Source organism: Gallinula chloropus (assembly GCF_964237585.1).
Source record: "Gallinula chloropus genome assembly, chromosome: 2".
Taxonomy (NCBI): domain Eukaryota; kingdom Metazoa; phylum Chordata; class Aves; order Gruiformes; family Rallidae; genus Gallinula; species Gallinula chloropus.
The window spans coordinates 142,024,881-142,047,223 of record NC_140086.1 but is presented as its reverse complement, the minus strand read 5'-3'; the positions used below and the strand labels follow the sequence as shown (position 1 = coordinate 142,047,223).

At 38.9% G+C, this 22,343-nt stretch overlaps 2 protein-coding genes across 2 annotated transcripts in view; both read right to left on the bottom strand.

Moving 5' to 3' along the window:
• The window catches only part of LOC311188923 (macrophage mannose receptor 1-like), a gene marked incomplete at its 3' end in the record, with an annotated part of 30,111 nt that extends 13,684 nt beyond the window's left edge, over window positions 1-16,427 (bottom strand). Inside the window, exons 1-20 of the mRNA XM_084260474.1 lie at window positions 16,271-16,427; window positions 14,187-14,585; window positions 12,934-13,107; window positions 12,100-12,264; window positions 11,661-11,777; window positions 10,787-10,930; window positions 9,308-9,490; window positions 8,975-9,129; window positions 8,377-8,490; window positions 7,226-7,341; window positions 6,293-6,445; window positions 5,673-5,868; window positions 5,164-5,285; window positions 4,327-4,414; window positions 3,559-3,703; window positions 3,041-3,076; window positions 2,779-2,948; window positions 1,875-1,942; window positions 1,426-1,526; window positions 60-202 (exon numbers count right to left, since the gene is read on the bottom strand). Of these exons, the coding sequence (XP_084116600.1) occupies window positions 60-202; window positions 1,426-1,526; window positions 1,875-1,942; window positions 2,779-2,948; window positions 3,041-3,076; window positions 3,559-3,703; window positions 4,327-4,414; window positions 5,164-5,285; window positions 5,673-5,868; window positions 6,293-6,445; window positions 7,226-7,341; window positions 8,377-8,490; window positions 8,975-9,129; window positions 9,308-9,490; window positions 10,787-10,930; window positions 11,661-11,777; window positions 12,100-12,264; window positions 12,934-13,107; window positions 14,187-14,585; window positions 16,271-16,331 (2,850 nt within the window). The 5' untranslated portion in view covers window positions 16,332-16,427. The remainder of the gene's footprint in view (window positions 1-59; window positions 203-1,425; window positions 1,527-1,874; window positions 1,943-2,778; window positions 2,949-3,040; window positions 3,077-3,558; window positions 3,704-4,326; window positions 4,415-5,163; window positions 5,286-5,672; window positions 5,869-6,292; window positions 6,446-7,225; window positions 7,342-8,376; window positions 8,491-8,974; window positions 9,130-9,307; window positions 9,491-10,786; window positions 10,931-11,660; window positions 11,778-12,099; window positions 12,265-12,933; window positions 13,108-14,186; window positions 14,586-16,270) is intronic.
• Window positions 16,428-21,422: 4,995 nt separating this feature from the next.
• Window positions 21,423-22,343, bottom strand: part of LOC311188922 (macrophage mannose receptor 1-like) — a 54,905-nt gene continuing 53,984 nt past the window's right edge. The window contains exons 29-30 of the mRNA XM_084260473.1: window positions 22,158-22,211; window positions 21,423-21,764 (exon numbers count right to left, since the gene is read on the bottom strand). Of these exons, the coding sequence (XP_084116599.1) occupies window positions 21,514-21,764; window positions 22,158-22,211 (305 nt within the window). The 3' untranslated portion in view covers window positions 21,423-21,513. The remainder of the gene's footprint in view (window positions 21,765-22,157; window positions 22,212-22,343) is intronic.

The following is a 22,343-nucleotide window of genomic DNA, read 5'->3' as shown; positions in this document are numbered from 1 at the left end:
CAGAGAAGGTTTTTTTCTGCTCTTTAAAAAATACAACATACTGACATTTTATACTGCACCTTGTTATCAAAGAGAACCCAGTCTTCTGGACACCCACCCTTTGGTGGTGGAGAAGTGGGAGCAACAGTTGGACGAACAGTGTTGTTTAGCCTTTCACAGATGAATAACTCGATGCTGCCACAGTTGAGATCATTCCAGGTACCTGAAAGCAAATTGAAAGGGAAAAAAAAAATTGAACTTTGGGTAAAGACTGGGATAAAAAGTGTACTTTCCTGAAAAAAAAAATCTGCCTAGGAAGTTCTATCATAGGAAGTAGAAATGAGTTATGTGTTTGTATTTCTCTCCCCTAGAAATAATACATTATTTTTATGTGTGTTCCTTAGAAATATTCCGGTTTCCATCAAAATTCAGAATACAAATATTTTGTCTGAGAAAAGAAACATTTAAATATTGCAAAACCATAGTATTCCCAAAGGGAAGTTTGCTTCATTCAGCTCTCTAATATCTGTAAGATCCCTAGGATCACTCTGTCTATGTAAGGTACTTTGTCCTTATTCCCTTACTACCTGAGTTTCTCACACTGCTCTGGGTATCTTTTCTCTGTATGGAAGTGTGATTTAAGAATATAACATTAACATCACTGTCCCAATTTTACAGATAAGGAATAAATAAAAAAGAGCTATTCATTTAATTAGCTGCGGCAGTTAAAAGGTTATTATCTACAGCAAAGCTAATCACACCTTATGTTTAATGGAGATATTGTCATAATAATTCAGTGAAGTACACAATTCATCTCATCTTAAAGGACATCTCAAAACCAGGGGTAAATAACATTTACTACCCAAAAGTGTTAATTTCTTTCCTTCAACCCCTAAGAAAGTCTAGAAAATTCACCTCTGCTATAGATTTTGAGACTGGAAATGTTTGAAAGTAAAGATTAACTGCTCCAAAGAAGACTAAGTGCTTTACTAGTTTAAGTGCAGTTGCTTACAACTCTTTTTATGAAAGGGTGTTTGTTTTTATTGCAAGTAAAATAGTGTATAAGATTGTTCATTAATAATCAAAGCCATGCCCAAGCCCTAGATTTTAGGAACTGCACAAATGATAACAGACAGGTTATATCCTTGAGAAATAATCATAAAATGGACAGAGGTTACAAGAAAAACAATCTTGACTCTATCTGCAGTGGTCTGATTTATTCACATTGAAGTTTTCTGACAAAGCAAGGAATCAAATTACTGCTGTAACCCAATCTGTTAGCTATATAGAATTGGGGGGTTTTAAGTGCATAAATGAAAGACAACAGGATTTTTTTAAACACTCTACCAAACATCAGCCTCTGTGTTTTAACTTCCCACCCTTGCACAGGCAGCCCTCCCAAGCCTATGCCACACCATAAAGAATGAATGTTGTTACAGCACCCACCTGTATGGGTATACATGACCACACAGTTTTCATCATTATTTGCAAAATTGGGTTCATTTGGAGCCCAAGCAACATAATTCACTGGAGTTCCATCCATCCATCTGAAAGAAGTCATTTGGGAGAATGATAGTTCTTAGTTGATTTAGTTAATATTTCTTTGGAAAGGACATATTAGAGTTTTGTATTTTGTTTCCTGTATCTTAGCTTACACACACCATGTTCTCTGCTAAAAAGAAACCAAGACTTCCCACTTGGAATTAGTGAAAAATATTTTTATATCAACTGACTGCTCTCTTGACCTGGACTAGCAGAGTCATATTTTAAAACTTTATCTCAAAACATGGCTGTAGAAAGGTTTATTCAGTCATTGAACTCCAACAGTCTCTTACAGGCAGCCATGCCAAATATTCATATTATGAGTTTGAAGAACTTGATATGATTTTACTTACCGGAATGTCTTGTCAAGACTCACACTTAAGCCAATATAAAAGTTATTTCCCCAGTCTTTATAGAAAACCTAAAACACACACACACACACACACAAGAATCTTAATGAGCTATAAGAACAGATTTCAGATAAAATAAGCAAACTCTCAAAAAAACCACTTTAATTTCAGTTGTACAATTGCATAGCATGCAACGTGCAGGGAGTTGCTGGGATTATGTGCCTAAAACGCAAAACGCAAAGTTTTCATCCAATACCCAGTATTCAGATTGAAACAAATAAAAAAACCCCAACAAAATGCAGAATGGGATGCAAAAAGAAATGGAACAAAAAGCCATTCAAGAAGGTAAGAAACACCTCTTGGGCAGGTCATAAAATAAAGCAATATTTTCAAGAGTTTAGGAAAGTATAGTGAGAATTTGCCAAAAGCCTACAATAAATTGGTAGGCTTTAATTCTTAGTCACGTGGAGGAAAGGATGGAAGTATATTTGGTTTTAATAGTATGGAACTATTTAAAAAATAGTATACCATCATTGGATTATTCACTTCCTATTGGAAAATATTCTGGATTAAATCTTTTACTGAAAATCGGAAATCTTTTTTGAAAAAAAGGGTCTGAAAATCTTTTCTTGGATTCTGTGAAGATGATGAGTTGGAAAATGAAATATACTCAGCAACTGTAGCTTTGAGCTAAATAGAGCAAGCTGTAGAAAAATCAATCCTGTTTCTTTTTGACATGTAGCAATTTATCAAACTAATTACTATGGTAAAGATCTTAAGACCATGAAAGTTGTAACTGATTATTTTTATGATGGGGACCACTTCTTAATATTTCATAAACCAGCTGAAAAAGGTGCCTCCGTGAAGGACAGAGCTGTGCATATTTGAAAGAAAACATGTTTCTTACATATTTCCAAAGAAAATTTTTTTCAGTTTCATTCTCAATGACGGCGAGATCACCACCATTCTTCTTGCAAAAGTCCCTAGCCTTTTCCATAGGCATAGCTTCCTTGCTGAAGTAATATTCCTTGTGATTAAATATTATCCAGTCATCTTCACTAACAATATATTCATCATCTGCAAGGTAAAATGTTAAGCAGAGCGTCTGTATTAGACATTAACTTCACTATTTTTTAACATATTTCTATTACTGGAAGTACAAGACTTACCGAATGTGGAAGTAGGCTCTGGTTTCAGTGGTGCTCCTGCAATGTAAATAAACACCTGAGTATATTATGTTTCTCAGACATCTCTCAATTAAAGATATTTATTATATTTATTAAATATTAATTCCAAGCAATAAAATTAATCTTAAGGGTTCTTCAATGTGCTTATTTTTGTCTCAGAATTTCTCAGAATAGCTGAAAGAAAGGTGTTACACTCTACAAATTACTTTGTTAGATCCCACTGGAAGCTAAGGTTGCAGAAACTGTGCTCAAATTTGGGCTGCTGGATTTCACTTCCTCAATATACTGCATGCACATCTCAAACTTACATGTGTATCTCATGGATGAATTCACAGATTTCAACTGCGTTTGTTTGGGGTTTTTATTAATTAAAATATACTAAGTGTTTCATTGTGCTTGGTGACACAGCTGGCTCTAATACATGCAGATAGTGCTCTGAGACCTGAAAAGGATGTTCTTATCTGTCTTTAAAAGTTGCTCAAAGAAGAAAGTCATCTTACCTTTTTTTATTTGGCAAACATAGTTCTGCCTATGCTCACAAAATAAATCATTCCAATTCATATTACTGTAGCCATTAAACACGCCACAATTTTCATTTCCATCATAATTGTTTGGTTCTCCATGTGCCCACATTTCAAAATTTACCTATAGTGTAAACACAGGTTTGTCACTACTTTCCTTTTAAAGTGAAATAATTGTCACATTGAAATCTTCATTTGAGTTCATGGTCTGTCTCGTGCTTTGGTGCCAGACGTTGTAAAGAGGACTTGAAGCTTCCATAGCATAATGATACATCTGCATATTTATAAGCCGTGTCAGTAAACCAGTAAGTTCATAACCTCTTAATTATCAGGATAGTTTAAGTTGTTCTGTCAATCTCTAGGAATAAGTATCTAAGTACCATCCTCTGACCCGTAGGTTGGTTGCCCTGCTCTGATGTTCCAACACGAGACAATCTGTAAGTCCTGACATATGGACTTGGGCCTGCCAGACCTCAATCTGTTTAAGGCAATGAGGGCAACAAAGCTTAGCTCATCTAGACATACAAAATTATTTCTACCAGTAAATGAGAAATGGGAATATAGAGATTTGATTAGATCAAGAGATATATTCCATCACCTTCGTTATTTCATTATGCTAAATGTCATAACGTTATTAAAAAAGTATTCCTACAGTTGTAGCTTGCATAGGAGAGGTTGTGAAAGCTGTCTGCCAAAGCATAAATAGCAAACTAGACAAAAAGCTGGAACAATAAATTATTTACTCACTGGTGAGCCATCACTCCATTTAAATGCTCTGTCAGAGTCCAAGGCACTTAAACCCATCCAGTAAGATACGCTAAAATAATCTCTGTTTCTGATTGATTACAAACACAAACAATCAGACACAGTGTGAAATAGAAAAGGAGAATATCTATCATTATATTATTTTCACCATTTTGATGCTTGGCATATTATTTGAGACAGTCATATAATCATTCCCTTCTCATGTGGGGAAAAAACGACCCTGGCACTGCATGTGGCAGGAAGCAGTGGAACAGAGTGCTTCATGGCAAAGATCACAGATCTCATGAGTCCACAAATACAGAGTCAAATGAAAATATATTTTGCAGTCTTGGTTCTGCAAAGTAACTTAAGCATCCAAATGTAGACCTGCCTGTACTCACAGGCTTGATTTAAACATATATATAAGCACACCAATAGGTCAGGCTTTCCTTAGTCTCCCAATTTTTCCCCTTAACCAAGGAAGGAAGGCAGCCCAAACTATTCCTTTAATCAAGAGTATTTCATCTACCAATCAACTACAAATGAGCTAAATAGAGCAGTTTTTTCTCTTTGAACTACTCAGTTGAAACCAATTTTGATGATCTTTTTGTGTGTATTTGAGCTACGTAACACATAACATCGCCTTCCCAGACACCTGCCAAAAACCCCTTTTGCTCACTACTCTTTACTCATTACCTTCTGCCACTTTGCAAAGATGTACACTGTCTTTGCAAAGCAGGGACTGGCCACCAGGAATCCTTTATGTCTTTCAGAAAGGTTTTTTTTATTGTGATTTTTTTTCTTCCCTGTATTTAAACAATGGACCATGCAGAAACTTACAAGCCAGCTATTAGCTTTTGTTCTTCTTTACTGTGTATACATGCCAGATCTCCTCCAATGGCTCTGCAAAAATCTCTTGCACCAAACCACGTTTGCATTTGGTCCCTTCCTCCCTGAAAAATCTATAAAAAGTAGACAGTTAAATACTGTGATGGGCATTACAGAAATTTAGAAGCAGAATTACAGACTTATGCCTTCCTTCTGGTCTCTGTTTTTATCACTTCTTATTTAAATATGCAACCATAAGCCTGTCATAATCAACCACACTTGACTACTGCAACTTTGCTTTTCCTATCATCTCAGAGTCCCCAGGGCTCCAAACTGCAGCTCAACCTACATACAGCACTTCCCAGCACTTCCAAACCACACCACCCGGGGATGGCTGCAGACATGCCACCACAGACTACCTATCAGGTAGACAGGATGAAATCCACTTTCCATGCATACATACACAAGATATACTCTCATTTGAAATTACAAGCACTTACATTCAGAAATCAAACACCTACTTTGAAACAGTAGCTGCTCTGAGGAGTGGATTGCCATCCCTCTGGGCATGAAGGGAGAGGGGTTGTCACTGGAAGAGGAGGGGGAGTGACTCCCTCCACCAGCTGCTTGCAGAGAAACATGTTTTTTTCTTCACAGTTCAAAATATCCCATAATCCAGCTGAAGTTCCTGTTATCATGGCCACACAGCCTGACTCCCTTCCTTCATGAAACATAAAATTTTTAAACCTGATTGACAAATAGCTGCATCTTCTCAATCATGTGCTAAGTAATTAAGAGTAACCTGCCCCCACTGTGTTTGGACAGCAATGGCTCATATAGCTCATGTGTGTTTCAACTGAGTCATAAAAAGAAATTTTATCAAATTTCTTTTACATTATACTATGAATGACTTATCAAAACCATTGCAACAGCAAAGAGTGAATGATGCCAACAAACACATGCAATCCCAGGTGATCTACTGGAGTTACCATGATCCCTGATTTAATCCCTTTAGCACAAACAGGAAGTTCCACTGTCATTTCTGTTGCTTTGTGCTAGAGGAGTTTCAAACCCACTTTTTAGCTTCCAAATCCTGACTTCTTAGATCCTCAGAGTAGAAACTCGGTGACTCCCATGGCACATACCGGGCATTCCTGCATTCCAGTGAGTGAAGGTGACTGCATCCCCAGTGGCCCACTTGAACGTCCCCTGCTCCTCCACGTCTGAGAAACCAATCCAGAAATACTTTGCTGGATTGAATCCAATTACAGAAGTCAAAAAAGCTTGTTCATATCTGTGAAGAATAAGTAACAAAATGATGTGACAGAGTTTATCATCATTTGTTCACTTCTTCAAACAGTTTAGTGTAGCAAATCTGGTGAAGTTAGGATTATCTGTAAACATGTGGGAAAAGATAAGCATGGATTAAAGGAAGGGTAATGATATAACTTTTATGGTTCTAATTTATATTTTACATCTGGGTAATGTAAATCGTGTTTAGATTTTAGAGTGACTCCATTCTCCTTTTGTATTGTACAATGAACAACACAAGCCAAGCAATACTTTGCGATAATGAGTATATATTACTAATGCTGTGTAAATAAGTGATATGGTGTTTTACTGAGCTTTATTATAAGGTTTAAGACCCTTAAATCTTGTCACTCAGGGAAAAAAAAATCTACTTTTATTCTGAAAAGGGTAAATTTCTATATCTGCCTGTTGCAAAGAAAAAAAGGCTGTAAAGCTCAAATCCATGTTTGTTTATTTTTATTTCAGTAAGTTTTTTAAAAAATCCAGTAATTCAAAATTGTTGGGGTTTGACTGAATTTTTTAATTCCTGGGCACAGGAATTCAGTGTAGGTGTGTAGTAATAATGGTTTAAATTGATGTGTATTGATGACATACAGGCCCCGATTGATGTATTTTGTAATTCTTCTTCAGTTCTACCATGAATTTTCCAGCAAAGGAGTCGAGTCACATAAGACACTGAATGACAGCAACCTAGAAAGGGATTTCTGCTTAGCCCTTCCATCCCAGTTGCAAGTATGAAAGGACAAGAATTACGTTTCCGTACCTGTCTGTCACAGTAGCCAGGTAGCCTTTGTTTTCTTCACAGATTTTCTTTGCTTCTGAAAATGTAGCTGATATCTGCCCCACGGAGTAACAGTAAAAGCCATGCTTCATCCAGCCCTGTCAGTGTCAACAGCAGAGATGCACAGAGGGGCTGTCAAGATTGCACAGCACAGCACACTTCCAAAAACCACATTAATACCACACCCCAGGTCAAAATTAATCTCAGAAGCCGTGAGAGGGAACATAGGGGTGTCCTGGTTTCAGTCAGGATGGAGTTAACTTCTTTTGTAGCAGCGGAGGGAATGCTGTGTTTGGGTGTTAAAATGAAAGCAGTGCTGATAACACCCTGATGTTTTTAGTTGTGGTCAGACAGTCAAGGACTTTTTCAGTTCTTCATATTTCTCTATTCATGAGAAAGGAGGGGACGAAGCCCGGACAGATGACCCAGACTGGCCAAAGAGAGTATTCCATGCTAATTACGTCATGCTCAGTATAAAGGGGGGCTGATGGGAGGAGGAAAGGGGATGGCTCCAGGACACACGGTTTTTGGGGGACGGTCGGGTTCCGGGACGGCTCTGGGTGGCACAGCCTGAGCTGTGGGTTCAGTGAGAAACTCCATTGTGTATCAACAGTTTCATAGATTTTTGCTCTAAAGTCCTGTTAGCATTGTTATATTTTATCTTTCTGCTATTTTAGTAAACTATCCTTATCCCAACCCATGGGCTTTTGGTTTCTTGGTTTTCGGGTTGTTATTTGCCCCTTCCTTGCTGTAGCAAGAGGTTACAAACAATCCATGAAACAGCCAGCTCAAATAGTCCTGCCTCCTGTGGTGGGTTGATTGACCCTCTGAGAAGGAAGGCTGTGTGCAACCTAGAAATTGCCAAGGAGTTCAGCTTTTATGGATGAAGTGACCAGTTCTGCACTAGGAGAGAGCTGAGTGGAGTGCCCGTATAAGGGAGTGAAAAAACGGAAGGTGATCTAATTATTTTTTCTAAATAAAGAAAAAATTTCCCCATTAGTCTGAGAAGTCTCAATACATACAAAATTGACAGTTACCTAAGGCTCCACCAAGGAGAGTCAGAATAATTTGATGCTCACCATCCTGGGACTGAAAGTAAAATGCACCTTTCACTGCTTTGGTTTTACACTTACTTTCTGGCAGCCTGGGTAAGTAACCTCTGCTTCCTCTGATTCTTCTGCCAACACTTTCCTTTTACAGACATAACCAAGTTTCACTTCACAAGCACTGTCAGCCCAGGATCCGTCCTGACCATGGTAAGAAGAAACAGGAGTAAATCCATGCTGAGTGAGTGTAAAACAAGTTAGAATTTTTTTGTACCTAATTTTCCGTGCCTCCAGTAATAGGAGACTCCAAAGTAGCTCTAGTAAACCTATATTTTAGGTGGTTTATGGGAAGTATAAGAAAGTCCCTCCTCCTTCAAGAATCACACTATGGTCAATCATGTTGAATGTGTATGATAAGTTACTTCAACCAATGTCAGCCAGGAGATCTCTGTCCTAAATGTTGCAGAGCAGATCAAGTGCAATGTGCTGCTTCACTATACACCTCCCTAGATATGGTCTCCATTCTCCCTCCAAACTAAGATATTCTGAATTAAAACAAATTCCTAAAAACTTTTTAAAGCCCTGTCCTGTTTTGTTTTGGGTTTTTTTGTCACAGTAGTTTTCCCTTTTTTGGGCCACAAAGGACAGAATAAAACATGAAAGCTGAGGAGGTGGGGCTTTTTACCTCTCCCTTCATAACAATGCAGCCTGCCTTATTCCGTGTTGGGGTTGGCTCTCCATGATGCCACTTGGTATAAGTCACAGGCGTCCCATCACTCCATTCAAAATACATTTGAACTGCAAAGTCATTTAGACCAATCCACAGTTCATCATCTGGCTCTGGAAACACAAAGGTAATTGCAGATATGGGTATGTGTAAGATAGAACAATCACACTTCACACCCACTTTTGACTGAAGGTACTTTAAAAAAGCATTAAAGACCGTGCTTACAATGATTACATGAGTAATAGCAACTGTATAATTCCAGATAAAAAAGCAGCCAGCAGGAATACTCACTGTATCCAAGCTGAGACACCGTAAAACTGTACTCCTCAATATTATGAATACTCGCCAGCTCTCCATCTTCTTTTCTACAGGAAGACTGGGCTTCTTTCCATATTTTGGGTATTCTGTAGATTCTATAGCAATGACCTGCATAGGGCACCCATTCTCCGGGGCATTTGGAAGGCTTTATGTCACCTAAAAACATTATTTCAAACAAATAATGAGCAGTCTTGCTCAGTGCTTTTTCAATGAAATACTGGAGTGCATAGTGGCAGAAGAGAGAAGCAAAAATCTGAGGATCATGAAGAATACAAACCAGATCTTTCCATCCCAATTGTGCTGAGATCTACTGAAAAACTGTTTTACAGGATTAAACAATTCCTAAGCAGCGTGCAGGCCAGGGCACGATTCTGTTTCAAATCCCGTTCAGGGGGGCTCTGGGTATGGCCATGTTTCACAGAATAAGGCCTCTTTCCCTGCACAGGGACTTTGTCTTGGTGAATTTTGGAGATTTTGCATATCTTTTCTCTGGAAACGCAGAGTCAGCATTCCTGCGCAGCACAAATCACCTATCAGACAGCACAGGCACATTTGTGCTATAGCAGACACATCAGAAAACCCCGCTGCACAGCTCTGTCCAGCTGCTGTTTCCTGGGGTGAATTCAGTACAGCCAGTCATCTTCCACTGCTTTGAAGGTTCGCGTGGTCTGCACATGCATAGCAAACTGAAGAGGGCAGGATGTAGGCCCAGCATCGGTGTGGGTAAACAATCATATTGCTCAAGGCTCCCTGGAAGTGGTTTTGACATGTACAAACTTACATTTCTCCTAGACAACATCCAGGCCTGGCTTGGGGGATAGCGTTGTTCAGAAACCAGTTCCAGTAAGCTGTCTGGATGCAACCAGAAAGCATGGGATGCCATTCGTTCCCCAGGCCGGACAATGATCTCATACACTAGGATACATGTAGCTGAGGAGTTACTGTAGAGTTAGCAGCATGCTGGGTATTACCGGGTCAAGTAACTGCACGCTATTTTCTTCACATAGATAAGACCTAATCTACCTCAGGGGAGAAGGGAATTCAAGTAGGAAAAAGTACCAGCCCCTTATTCTGAATTCTTGCTTTCAGAATAGAGTGAAAAAGTGTCAGAGAGAGCTAGGGTATCACAAACTCTGGCTCACCTCTTTTTGCAGGACACATCTTTGGTATATTTTGCAGAGGACAGATTATTCCTCAGTGTTTCACAGTCTGGATAGCATGACTAAAACCATAATCCTGCTGCGTTTGGCACTCTGGGATATTTTCAAAATTATGAACAACATCTAGATACCATCTTTAAAATGAGCGAGAAAATTAAAGTTTTCTCAGTGCTTAACTCAGGTCAACAAGTGTAAGCCTTTTGTTTTGACAATGTACAGTCATCTCATGTGCAGCATCCTCCCAGTATTTCTCACTCACTGCAAAAATAGCCCCATTTTTTGACCAACTTACCTGAGGCAATAGTGGAGGAATCCAAGGAGGAGTTTCTCTTTTGGCAGATATATCCCAGCTTCCGATCACACACATGGTTTTCCCATTTGCCATTCCTACCTTGGAAGGTCCCACATAATTTTTCAGATTCCACAGAGGGATTTCCTTTAGGAAAGAGGCACAACATACAGAGTATCCCTCTGTTAACACTGAAAAATTTCACCTTATCACAGGAAGGAAGGCCAAAGTCTTTTGCAACCTCAAAAGAGGCATATATTTAGAGTGATAATTCCCAAGAGAGGCAACAAGGGAGCAAGGTGCTGTGCTGGCTGAGAAGCATGGAATCTCAATCATGAGACTTGCTCCTCTTTTCCCTTAGTCTGCCTAAGAAGAAATTCAGTGTGTCTGAAGTATGAAGTATGAAAATATGCACTATGGCAACATGCAAGATGGTGACTTATAGTAGTAGAAATGTCTTAAATTATACCACATAGATATCATAAGCAGTAATTGTGAAGAACAGTTCAAAATATTTTTATACATATATTTCTTTCTCTCTAAATTCATTTTATATCATTTTCATGAGTTTTTTTTCTTTGGTTTGAATATCATGGGTGATGAGAAAATTGTGGCTGGGAAAAGAAAAATAGAATGTGGTGTAGATAGTTGTTTTTAACTGTTTTCTTGGACTCAGTATGATCTTTTTCTGGGAAATTCAGAATTAATGATGATCCTTCTCGGATGACATCCCTATTACTGTAATACCCTACCTTTCTCATAATCCACTGTAACGTGAAAATCCTATAAAAACAAAGGAATTAGGTAACAGGGATTTGGGGAAGAGAAGAGAATTTGGGCCCAAATACTGATCATCGTTTCAGAAAAGTACACTTACCTGGAGCCCAGTTTAGGTATCTGAAAGGACTGCCCCCAGTCCACTGCCAGCCACTATCAAGTGCACTGAAAAGACCAATCCAGAGCTTTGCATGGACACCCAGGTTGCTGGTGAGTCCTAAATAAAAAAAAAAAAAAAAGAAAAAGACCAGTCAAGGTATTAGATGCCTTCGTAAATTATTTAATAAAACTTTCAATAAAATTTTAAAGCATGGAAAAAGAAAAAGTTTCAGAGCACGATTGGGGTTTTTTTAATATAGGTTAGATTATTTCAACTATTTTAATACTTTTTCTTGGGAGAAAGTGAAAAGGTTTTAAAGAATGTCACTAAGACCTATTTTAACAAGGTAAATAGATGTATCCATGTTAAAAATCTTGGACCTGACCTGCATTTTAATGATATGCATTCATTTATTTGTTGTCTTTTTTTTTTACCTTACCTAATAAATACATTTCTTCACGAAGATCTGTGACACTTAATAATTCTGCGTTCTGCTGCTGGCAGCTTTTTCTTGCTTGGTGCCACGTCAAAAGCGACTCTGAGTTTATCTGATACTGGGTTTCTGTCATAGGATTTGTTTTCCAAAGGTCACTGTGGATGGTGTCTATAACACATGAGAACAGCAACTTAACAAGATAATAACATCCAGAAAATAAAATCTTTGTTGCAGACTATGGAACTTTATGATGAGCATTTACATATAGTTTTCTATTTTGTCCCTTGGGACCCCTTTTATTTCCAATCAGAGGTGAAGCAGTGCTGGCAATATGAGAAAGCTATGTTGGGTGATGTCTGGGTTTAAGGATCAGCAAAGGCAGGTAAAGATGCCCATGCCCTGTGCCCTTGCATTTGCTCCAGCCCTCCTGTCCCCTCCTCCATCCTATGATACACCACTGTCTCCTGCGTCACTGTATCTCACCTTCCTCATCCATTGCACTTCTTTCTGCCTTTCATTTGCTCTGACTTTCTTCTCACCTAGTCCTAGAAGTTTTCTCTTCCTTTTTCCATCAGTCCCAGTCACCACTGTCACAATCCTCCCCATATGTACTAGTCTTGGGAGCACTGTAGGACTAGTCCTTAGCTCAGCTGGAAAAAACAGTAAGACTGAAGAGCTGACAGCTCATTTTACCATACTATAGCTCACCAGTGAACTAGGCTAGCCAGAACCCAGTTTGCTGTCCAATGCTCCTTCCACATCCCAAGGACATTTTTATCTACAACTGTAGAGGAAACTTGCTTAATGCCTTTCCTGAAGTCTTTATTAATAAATTACCTTTAGGTGGACAATTTCCAAAAAGTCGGTCTTTATCAAAGTCTGAAGAAGTTGCACACCAGAGAGAGCCTGGATTTTCACTCCGAGGGATGCACTCAGCGTACCATTTACCATTGAACTTAAAAGGGAACACACAAGGTGCTCCAAAGGCATTTCCTCCAAGTGTATATATATCTACAGAGAAAACCAGGGCAGTAGCAGTCAGCACATGTTCACCACAGTGTCTGCCCATCGGCAGGTCTCCATGGACACAGATGAGTTGTGCAAGTGAACACATCACTATTTCATTACTACAAAGCCTTTCAGGGCTCTCATGTCAAGGAGAAATGACCATTGCAAGATATTCAGAAAGAAGTCTCTCAAACACCATTTATCTGGCCCTCAGACTAATTGCTGTTTGGGTTGTTTGCTTGGGTTTTATTTTTATCTGGACTATTGCATCACAGATGCTTGTGCTTCAGCTTCTCCCACTGCACATGTACTTCTGTCCTCAAATGATGCTTATGATCTTTTCCTTTTTTTTTTCCCTTTGTATGGCTGAAGAGGCTTAGAAAGGAGATATCAGAATATTGTATTAGTCTTCATTAGGGGAAGTTTTATCTTAAATTTGCAAGTGACTGCTGGGAAGTGACATCTCTATGCAGTCTAACTTGCTGCTCTCAGAATAAAAAGATGTCAAAGTTCATTCCAACTGGAACTGTTATAGGGTACAGGAAAAATTTCATCCCTTTTTATTTAACTTCCCTCTCTACCTCCATATTCCTCTCTACATAGCTCATGAAGGAAAATAATGCAGGAAAAGGAGTCTGACTTTCCAATAGTCCTTCATCAAGGTATTAGGCCTCATTGCCTTCTAAACCTTAGAGCACTGGCTTTCCTTTTTCTTATTCCCACTTTTTCTTCTGACTGGGTCTGGGAAACACGAGCAGCAATAAATATTTAAATACAGCACTATCACCACTTCTATATTGATCAAAAAGTCACAGATTTTCTTCTGCTGTTGCTCTACAAACAGAATACCCATTCTCCTTTATAATTATATAATAGACCTCAGTCATTTTATTCTTTCAGTTGACAGTATTGCACATTATATACAGTCGTATTTGCTTTGTATTTCTGCTTCCTATTTGTAGTCAGCTCCTGTACTGATGTCACTACAAGAATGGTTGGTGCATGACAAGCAGGCAGTGAAATGCTTTGTAAATAGAGGCAGCAAAGTTACATAGAAACAGCCATTAATTTTCAGTACTCACCCTCATAGCGTTGGGAGCACACGTTGTCTCTGGTTCCATAGATTTTCCACCTGCTGCCTTTGCCCGATAATTTTGACAACACAATTTTCTTCCCCTTCCCTTTTCCGTAGTTGAAAAATAAATCCTTGCTGTGTGTGGCAAGCATCTCATTTCTACATTCCCACCACTGGAGCTCATTCGTCCTGTTACATGATTCCAATATGATGGCAGCCCCGTGATCCTTGCTGAGGACTCCCAGGCACAGCTTGAGTGCCACACTCAGCAGCTGCGTGGCAGAGACCCACCTGAACTTTTGAAACTCGTTGTGCTCATCACAGTCAGTAGTTATGACTGAACTAGAGCTTTGAGCTTGGGCACAGAGCTTGCTGTCTTCATTATAGATTGGAAATATTCCACTATCTATAAAATAAATTGAGAGTACAAACATCTGAGGAGAGATTTCATAGGAAATAAGTCAGTTACTTGCTATTTGACAGTCTTCTACAACACTAAAATTTAATATTTAGAGCCTATAGGGAAAGAAATCAAGGGAAGTCCATCATCAGTATGATGGATATTCATTGACATGTTCTTAAGATGCAAGCAACACAGAAGCTGAAAATACAGCTACCTTCAAGAGAAATTGCTCTTCTTCATATTCCTCCCTAAAGCACACTGTTCTCAAAATGCCATTCAAAAATGACCTCTAGTAAATTTTCTTTATTTATTCAATGTTCCACCACAACACAGCATATTAAAAAGGCTTTAATTTTGCAAGTAAAAGGACTTTAAATTTCAGAGCTATTAAAAATGGTTTACATACTCAAAATTCAACCGTTTTTATATTTGGCCCAGAATGACACTCTGGTTTTCTGTTCATCAAGCAAACAGGGTGGGTTTTGTTTTTTGGTTAATTATTTTGAAAATTTTTTGGCAACTGCACAAAAAAGTTGTTTCTTCAGACATCTCAACTTGTGAGGAGGGAAGCCACAACTTGCAGCATCATCAGTTCAGTTCTGAGCACAGTTGAGCTATGTAAGTACCCTAAGTGCCATTAATAGCTACACTTGTAAATAGAAATGTGAGACACTGCACAGCAGGGCTTTGTTTCTTAAGACCAGCTTCTGAAAAGGGGCACAACTTCAGCCTTCTCCAAAACCTTGACAATTTTTGCAGCTTACCTTGCATCTCTTAGCTCTGAGTGACAGCAACATCATCCAACTCTCTCTGCTGTGCCATTGCGCTTTACTGCCACCCAAGGATTTTTGCCAGAGGTGTAATAGTTAAACTGGGCTTCATAAACCCCTCCCTTCCCAGACCTTCCAGGGGAGATCAAACAGCCTCCAGTTATGTTTCTTTACATGGCTGCAGACCTGAACAAGCCAGATGGCATTTTCTCTGGGACAGGTCTCCTGCTATAGTGGTTCTTGAGAAGGTTAGCAGAGGATGGGATAGAGGAAGCTTGCTCTTGCCCAAAAGCATGCACTGAAGACATTTTCCTGTGATGGATTAGATCATCCCTTTTGGTATTCAAGCAATAGAACTGCGTTCCCATAGTTTTCTAACTGGGACCTTCCTGTGGGAAAAGGCTGCAGACAGAGCATCAGTGTCTGAAATCTAACAGACAGAAACTTTTAAGGTCCTTTGTAAAGCAGTCAGCTCAGAAAGGCTTCCAATATGCCATGATCAGTATGCCATATTCTTTCTAAGCTAAGAAACTCAAAGCACGTGTCAGCCAGTGGTTCTGTGCATGCTGAGCTGTTCTAATCTCCAATCAACTACTTTCAGATTGACTTTTGTCTGCATTCAGATGGCTGATTTTCAAGAACCAGGACTGCCAAGTTTGTGCCCACATCTGCTGGCAGGTTTTTTTCACTCACACACCACCCTGAAAATTGGGCTAAGGAAAAAGAATGCTTATACAGTCCCTGCCAAATTTATAAGGTGAATAAAATTGTTTCAAATCACATGCTGTGACTAGATCTAAATTCACTGTCTACCGAGGAGGACATCAGGAAAGCACGTGAAAGAACTTGCAAACCTCCATACTCAGCAGAGAAAAGAGAAAAAAAAAAAAAAAGAAAAAAAGAAAAAAAAATACTTACCAAACATTTGAAGAGATGTACTAAAGGAAAAGAGAAAAATCAGGAGCAGGTAGACAGCCATGATCAAAATTTTGTCTCTTCTCCTTTTCACCTGTAACTGATGCTGAAGACCAAATCTGTGAGATTTCTTGCAAGAAAACCCTTCTGCACTTTTCGGTTTTTAAGACCCAATAGATACAAGGAAGTTCTGAGTTGCAAATAAGGAACTGTATCATGTCACATGAGTAATTTTGAAATAATTCATTGATGAGCAAACCTTCCTTTCTAAGCTAGTTTCTCTAACATATAAATTCTCTCTTCCATAGAAATATTAGATCTATGGGGTAATACTTTAGTGAGAATTTTCAGAAATACACCTTACAATTCAGGATGATTATCTTTATGAAGAAGCTGTCATGAATGTCTTTTTACTGGAAACAAAGGGAAAAAAGGTAAAAAAGAAGAGGAAGACTTGCCTATGTCAATAAAAGATGAAAAATGCCAGAGTGAAATGCAGTACTCTGAAAAATGCACTGGGATGCCATACAAATCAAGCAACTATGACCTAGAAAACAGAGAAAAACAGGATTTTCCCATGTCTGCAGTTCCATGGAAAGGAGAAAAGCTGTAGAAAATGGGACCTGTGTTCTTTAGGAGGCACCTCTCCCTTCTTTTCCTCTATTCCTACCTATATGCAGCAGCAGTGTACCCAAACTGACCATTAAAGCTGAAGAAATTCTGAAAAGAAACACATAATTCTGGGAAAAAGACAAGCTGTAGCTGGAAAATGGTGGATTTTCAATTATTGCTAGAGACAAAATATAAACTGTTAAGGAATATTGCCATATTTTTCATCCCACTCGTTGACACTCTTCAAGTGTTCTGACAAAATTCTGATTTTCACTTTGAAAAATCTGTCTCCCGTGTGATAGGTAAAAGAATTGGAAGCACATACAGGGTAGGGAAGACAAAACACACTCCCAAGGAAGGTTTGCATCCCTTTCTGCATATGGCCTCTAAAAACACCCAGTTCCCATGTGTTCAGGAGAGGCTGGTTTGGAATAACTTTCCCAATATCGTATTTGCATCAAGTCTTTCCCTGAAAACTGCTGCTATTGAAGACAATGAAAACCCTAGATACCTACATGAAGATGTGGGATCCTGCTTCTACTGTTCTGACTCAGATGCAACCGGAAAACTCACTGGGTCGAAAAAGGTACACAGAGGTACACAAGGAATTAAGGAAGAAAAAGAATTACAACAGTGAGAGAGTGGGACCTAAAGGCCATCTGAAAGGTACAGCTGGACCAAAGGATGGGAAGAATGGGAGCCTGAGAAGGATACTGAGATCCCAGAGAAGTGGGCAGAAAAGAAAGGGCTGTCTCACCAAAGGTGCAGAGGCTCAGTGAATTATGATTCATATGCAAAGATGGCTGCACTGAGGCTGGAGTAAAGCATTCTGGTATGCCCCAACATGGCAATACTCCATTCTGTGACCTCTGCTTCCCACTTCCCTTGCTTAGGAAATCCAGATGTGGGGATGCAAAAGATACTCTTAGTTACTATTTAGGCAGGAAAAAAGTAATGCCTTGTGGTTCTGCCCTATACAATGTCTCAGCATCTCCAAAGCTAATGGGTGGCAACAAGTACACTTTGAACAAGGAGAAAACCCACAAACCTAGCTCCTTTCTGAAGAAAGACTGGTGTTTAGTGAAGGACTGTTGTCAATGATCTGCTGAGGAAGGCTGAAAGAGGGCAAAACATAGTAAGGTCAGCTTCACCTCGGTGGTTTTATGTTTGTTCGAGCAGACCCTTTCACAGACCACAAAGTGGGAAAGAAACTGAGGAGATTGCAAAGATGGACCCCAGCATCTTCCACTTGGCAAGGCCCAGCCTGAAATTTTAGAAGCGGTGAGGAAGAAACGCTGCTGGGTTTTGTATCGAGTCAGCATTGTTCTTTAGATAATCTCTGCTCCCAGGCAGGAAGTTACACTCACAGCATGCAGATTCACCACCTTTTCTCTGAAGTCTGAGCTCTTCTGGAGAAAAGAGGAAATGAAAACTAAGTGCAAGTCTGTCAAGAAACGTAACAGCGGGCAAAGAGACAAACCTTTACACGCTGTCAAATATTGCCTTCAAGTCATTCCCCAGCTGTCCACAGAAATGCATGAGTCCCTCCAGTTTCAAGCAGAGGTTTCTCTATGGAAGTTAAATAATTCATTTTCAAGAACACTAGTATTAAAAACCAAAAGGAAGTACTCTGCTATTCGTTTGATATCAGATTTCAACATGTAACATATTAGCAGCTTCAATCTGAAAACTGTTTAAAAATAAAAAATAAAAAAAAGACACGCTCTAAATGTTGGTAGAAACATCCAAGCCTAAAAAACAACCCAGAGTATGAACAACCTTTCCATTTCTCTAGGCAGGCTCAAAGCATACTGAAAGAGCAACATAAGGCGCTTTCATGCTGTATTTTCATGCTACACAATCAACTCTTCTTCTTCCATTTTCTTCCATTTATCTAAACCGCAGAGATCAAACATGCAAAATGTTGTCAGAATCTGAGAATTATGGATATGAATTATTAGTGATCAGTTGAACAAGATGAAACACAAGTGATGGGTAGAAAAGTAAAGGGTTTTTTTTTATCAAGAAATTATTTTCCTTGTTTTCACAGCAAAAAAATTCAGAAAAGCAAGATCCCAATTCCTCTGTGAATGTGTATTTGAACAACACACAGCCTGAGAGCTTCCCCAAGGTCTCCTCTACTCAGGAGAAAAAATAAGAGATGACGAGAGCCACAGGGCAGTTCTAAGGCAACTGACCCATCCCAACAGGAAAGCCAGCCAGTGGTACAGAGTGGCTGAAAGAATTGGTGGTGGATCATAATACATCAGGCAACAAATTATATCCCATCTATTAGATTATGAACCACTTCCAGAAGACACACTAGATTTTTTTTCAGTCAAATCAAGCAACATGGATAATTTCCCTGGTCCAATCTTTGAAACTTTTTTGATGTAGTCAATCACTAGTCAGGAACAGTGCAGTTTAGCAGCAGGAAAAGAGGACATAACACCAGAGCACCAAAGTCTCTTTGGTAAAAATATTACACAACACCTCAGTTCAGGGAAGATGGAAATAACACAAGCATGTGGAAAGAGAGTATCAGTTCAGAAACTACACTCTCAATTTTTTCCTGAAATTGTATGATCAGTTTTGTCACAAGCATGACAAAGGAACGACAGTGTTACAAACCTGGGATGCAACTCCATATTCAGACAGTTGCCATCATTGAAAGGTACTAGCTGGCAGGGATGGGAGGCGGGGGGAGGAAAACGAAACCCACAAAACCAGAAAACCTGATGTACCTGTTTGGCATAGGACCACAAAGGAGAGAATCTTTATTTTGTTCCTGATTGTACATTTTGCATATATCCATGTGATAAAATGTTATCTGGAAGAATCACTCGGTGTGCAGATACTGCCTTAAGATTGCGCAGGGCCACAGAACCGGACTGAACTTTTGGGTAGAGACTGCACCTATTAGTTATTTGCACCGCACTGCAGTGAGTGCAGCGAGGCCAGGATTCCAGGCAGGGTCCTGCAACCTTTCACGGCCCCTTTCACATACCTTTCTAGTTGGCATCCCTTCTCCACAGAATTGAAGCGATGTCCCCCTTAGCATCGTAAATCAGTCAGTCAAGAGGCTTCTGGCACGTGAGACACATCAGGTGGCATGCTGAGCCACTCGAAGCACTGCTCCTTGAACAGACATGCTCAAACCACTGTGCATTAAAAATGGAAACACAGTAGGAACAGAAGCAAGGAAAAAGTGAGAGAAGGGCAGCAGAGCCAGAGGAGGAAAAGAGTTCCCGGACAAATTTCCCCATTTTACCTATATGCACATGTAATTCAAGATTTTTACTGTATCATTCAGCTGACATTTTTGTCTTCGTTTTAAGCAGACAATCCCTGGACAGATTCAGGAAAAAATGCTCAGTATATTATTTGCTTGCCACTCTGGATGGAATGTCTTCATGGTTGTATCATCTCCTTTTTAACTTTACCCTGTTACAGAGGCTTATACAGACAAAAGTATAAAATGAAAAACGATGTTAAAAAATCAAAGCTAGTTATTCTTTATTTCACGGAACAAACTCTGAAACCAGAACCTTGCAAACCTTTGTAAGCAAGTGAGGAATCATGCATGGTTTACATTTTACAAGATTTACAAAAATTAGGAATATAAACGCCATGTTGAGGAATCTAAGATTTCCATATAGGGTAACCCACCTAGCCATTTTTGAAAGGAACTAAAATCAGTAATAGCAAATACACTAAATTTTTCTTGACCTCCAGCACACATGCACAAACCTATGCTACTTCTTGAGAGGCTGCAGGAGAGCAGTGTCAATGTGTGATCACCCTAACAGCTAAGCAGTGCTCCTGCAATCCTTGAGAACATGTACAGGGAGTGTTCCTCCTTCTCCTCAGTAGGATAAGAAAGAAATTTTATGCCCTGTTCTGATAAGAAGGAAAGTTTGCCATGGCCTTCATCTCTTCTCCCAGACAAACCCAGGATGCTGGCAATTAACCCCAACCTCACTCTACCATTCCAGAGGCCTGCCCCCAGATTTTGCCTGATTAAATCCTCGAATACATAAACAACAGAAACTATACACTCAGTTCTCTGTCTTGTGTGAAATTGTGGGAACTGAAATTATCATAAAAGGACTTTTTCCCCACATGATTGAAAGAGAATGCACCTCAATACAGTCTGCAACTGCAGCTAAGTTCCTAGGAATACTTGAAAGACAGTAGAACAAGAGATACGTTGGCTGAGTGGCTTGGAAGATCTGTGCATTAGCATGGTTTGAAATAAATCTGGTGCAGAAAGTTCAAATCTGGGAAGCCTTCTCAAGTGCATCTATCTGCACTATACTTCCTTTATTGCACCCATTTCTCTTGTTCAATTTGACAATTAGTTAATATTATCTCTTTTCTTAAGACCCACACTCATCAGTGTGGGCCATCAGATCATGAGATATGAAGTCGGACACATTATACAATGGCTATAAATGAAAGTAAATGTTGTATATAACATTGCACACCCACTGAAACTGGCAACTACAGTATTTGCACATGAGAAAATAGCTTTGGCTTAATTCTAATTGCATAATTTTATTAAAACAAGGCACATTTTATTTTATTACATTACATTTTACATTACATATTACATTACATTTCATTTTATTACATTACAGTGTCGCATGTTCATTCCGTTCTATGTTGGTCACAAGATCCTTTGTGTCACTAGTTCCAGGAGCTACATCACTATTAAAATACAAATTGTTCTCAAAGCTGTCATTTGTTGACAATCGATTCTTCCTTCTTTTGTAAAAGTGAAAGCCTGCAAGGCCACTTCCAACTAGGATGACGATGACAACAACAACTACAATTCCTGTTTTACCATGCTTCAGAGTAGGACTCTTCTCATCCTTTGTCATTGCTGAAAACAGACACAAAGAAATTAGGAAGATTTCTCACACTTTTTACCTGATTACTAGAAACAATATCTTTAGAAAGCATAATATTTTAATCAAAAGTATCCCATTTGTTTCAAGATAATGTGAGACAAAGCTAACAAGATCAAATTAGTTGATTGCAAAATGCTAGCATTGTATGCTAGCATAATATTAATAAATTATTATTATTATTATTTTAAATCTCAATTTAGACAATGAATGGAGGATATTGGATTCTATTAGGAAATAGTATGCTCCTGGTAAACACATATGGTACTCAGGTATATCAGAAAATATGAGAGACATAGAAGATTATATGTTTGCTTATGATCTTCCATGGGACTACTTTTTTTCTAATTAAAAGAAAATATTCCTACCCTTTGTAGGCATTTCAGCTGTTGGCACCTCTGCTGCTGGTGGCATTTCAGTTGCTGGCATTTTAAAACAATGACAAATAATTATGTTATTATATTATTCTGCTGCTTATTTCTATGTTACATTATTTGGAACATATTGAAAATACAGAAAAATATATGGTAATAAATACCACTAAATACTGAAAA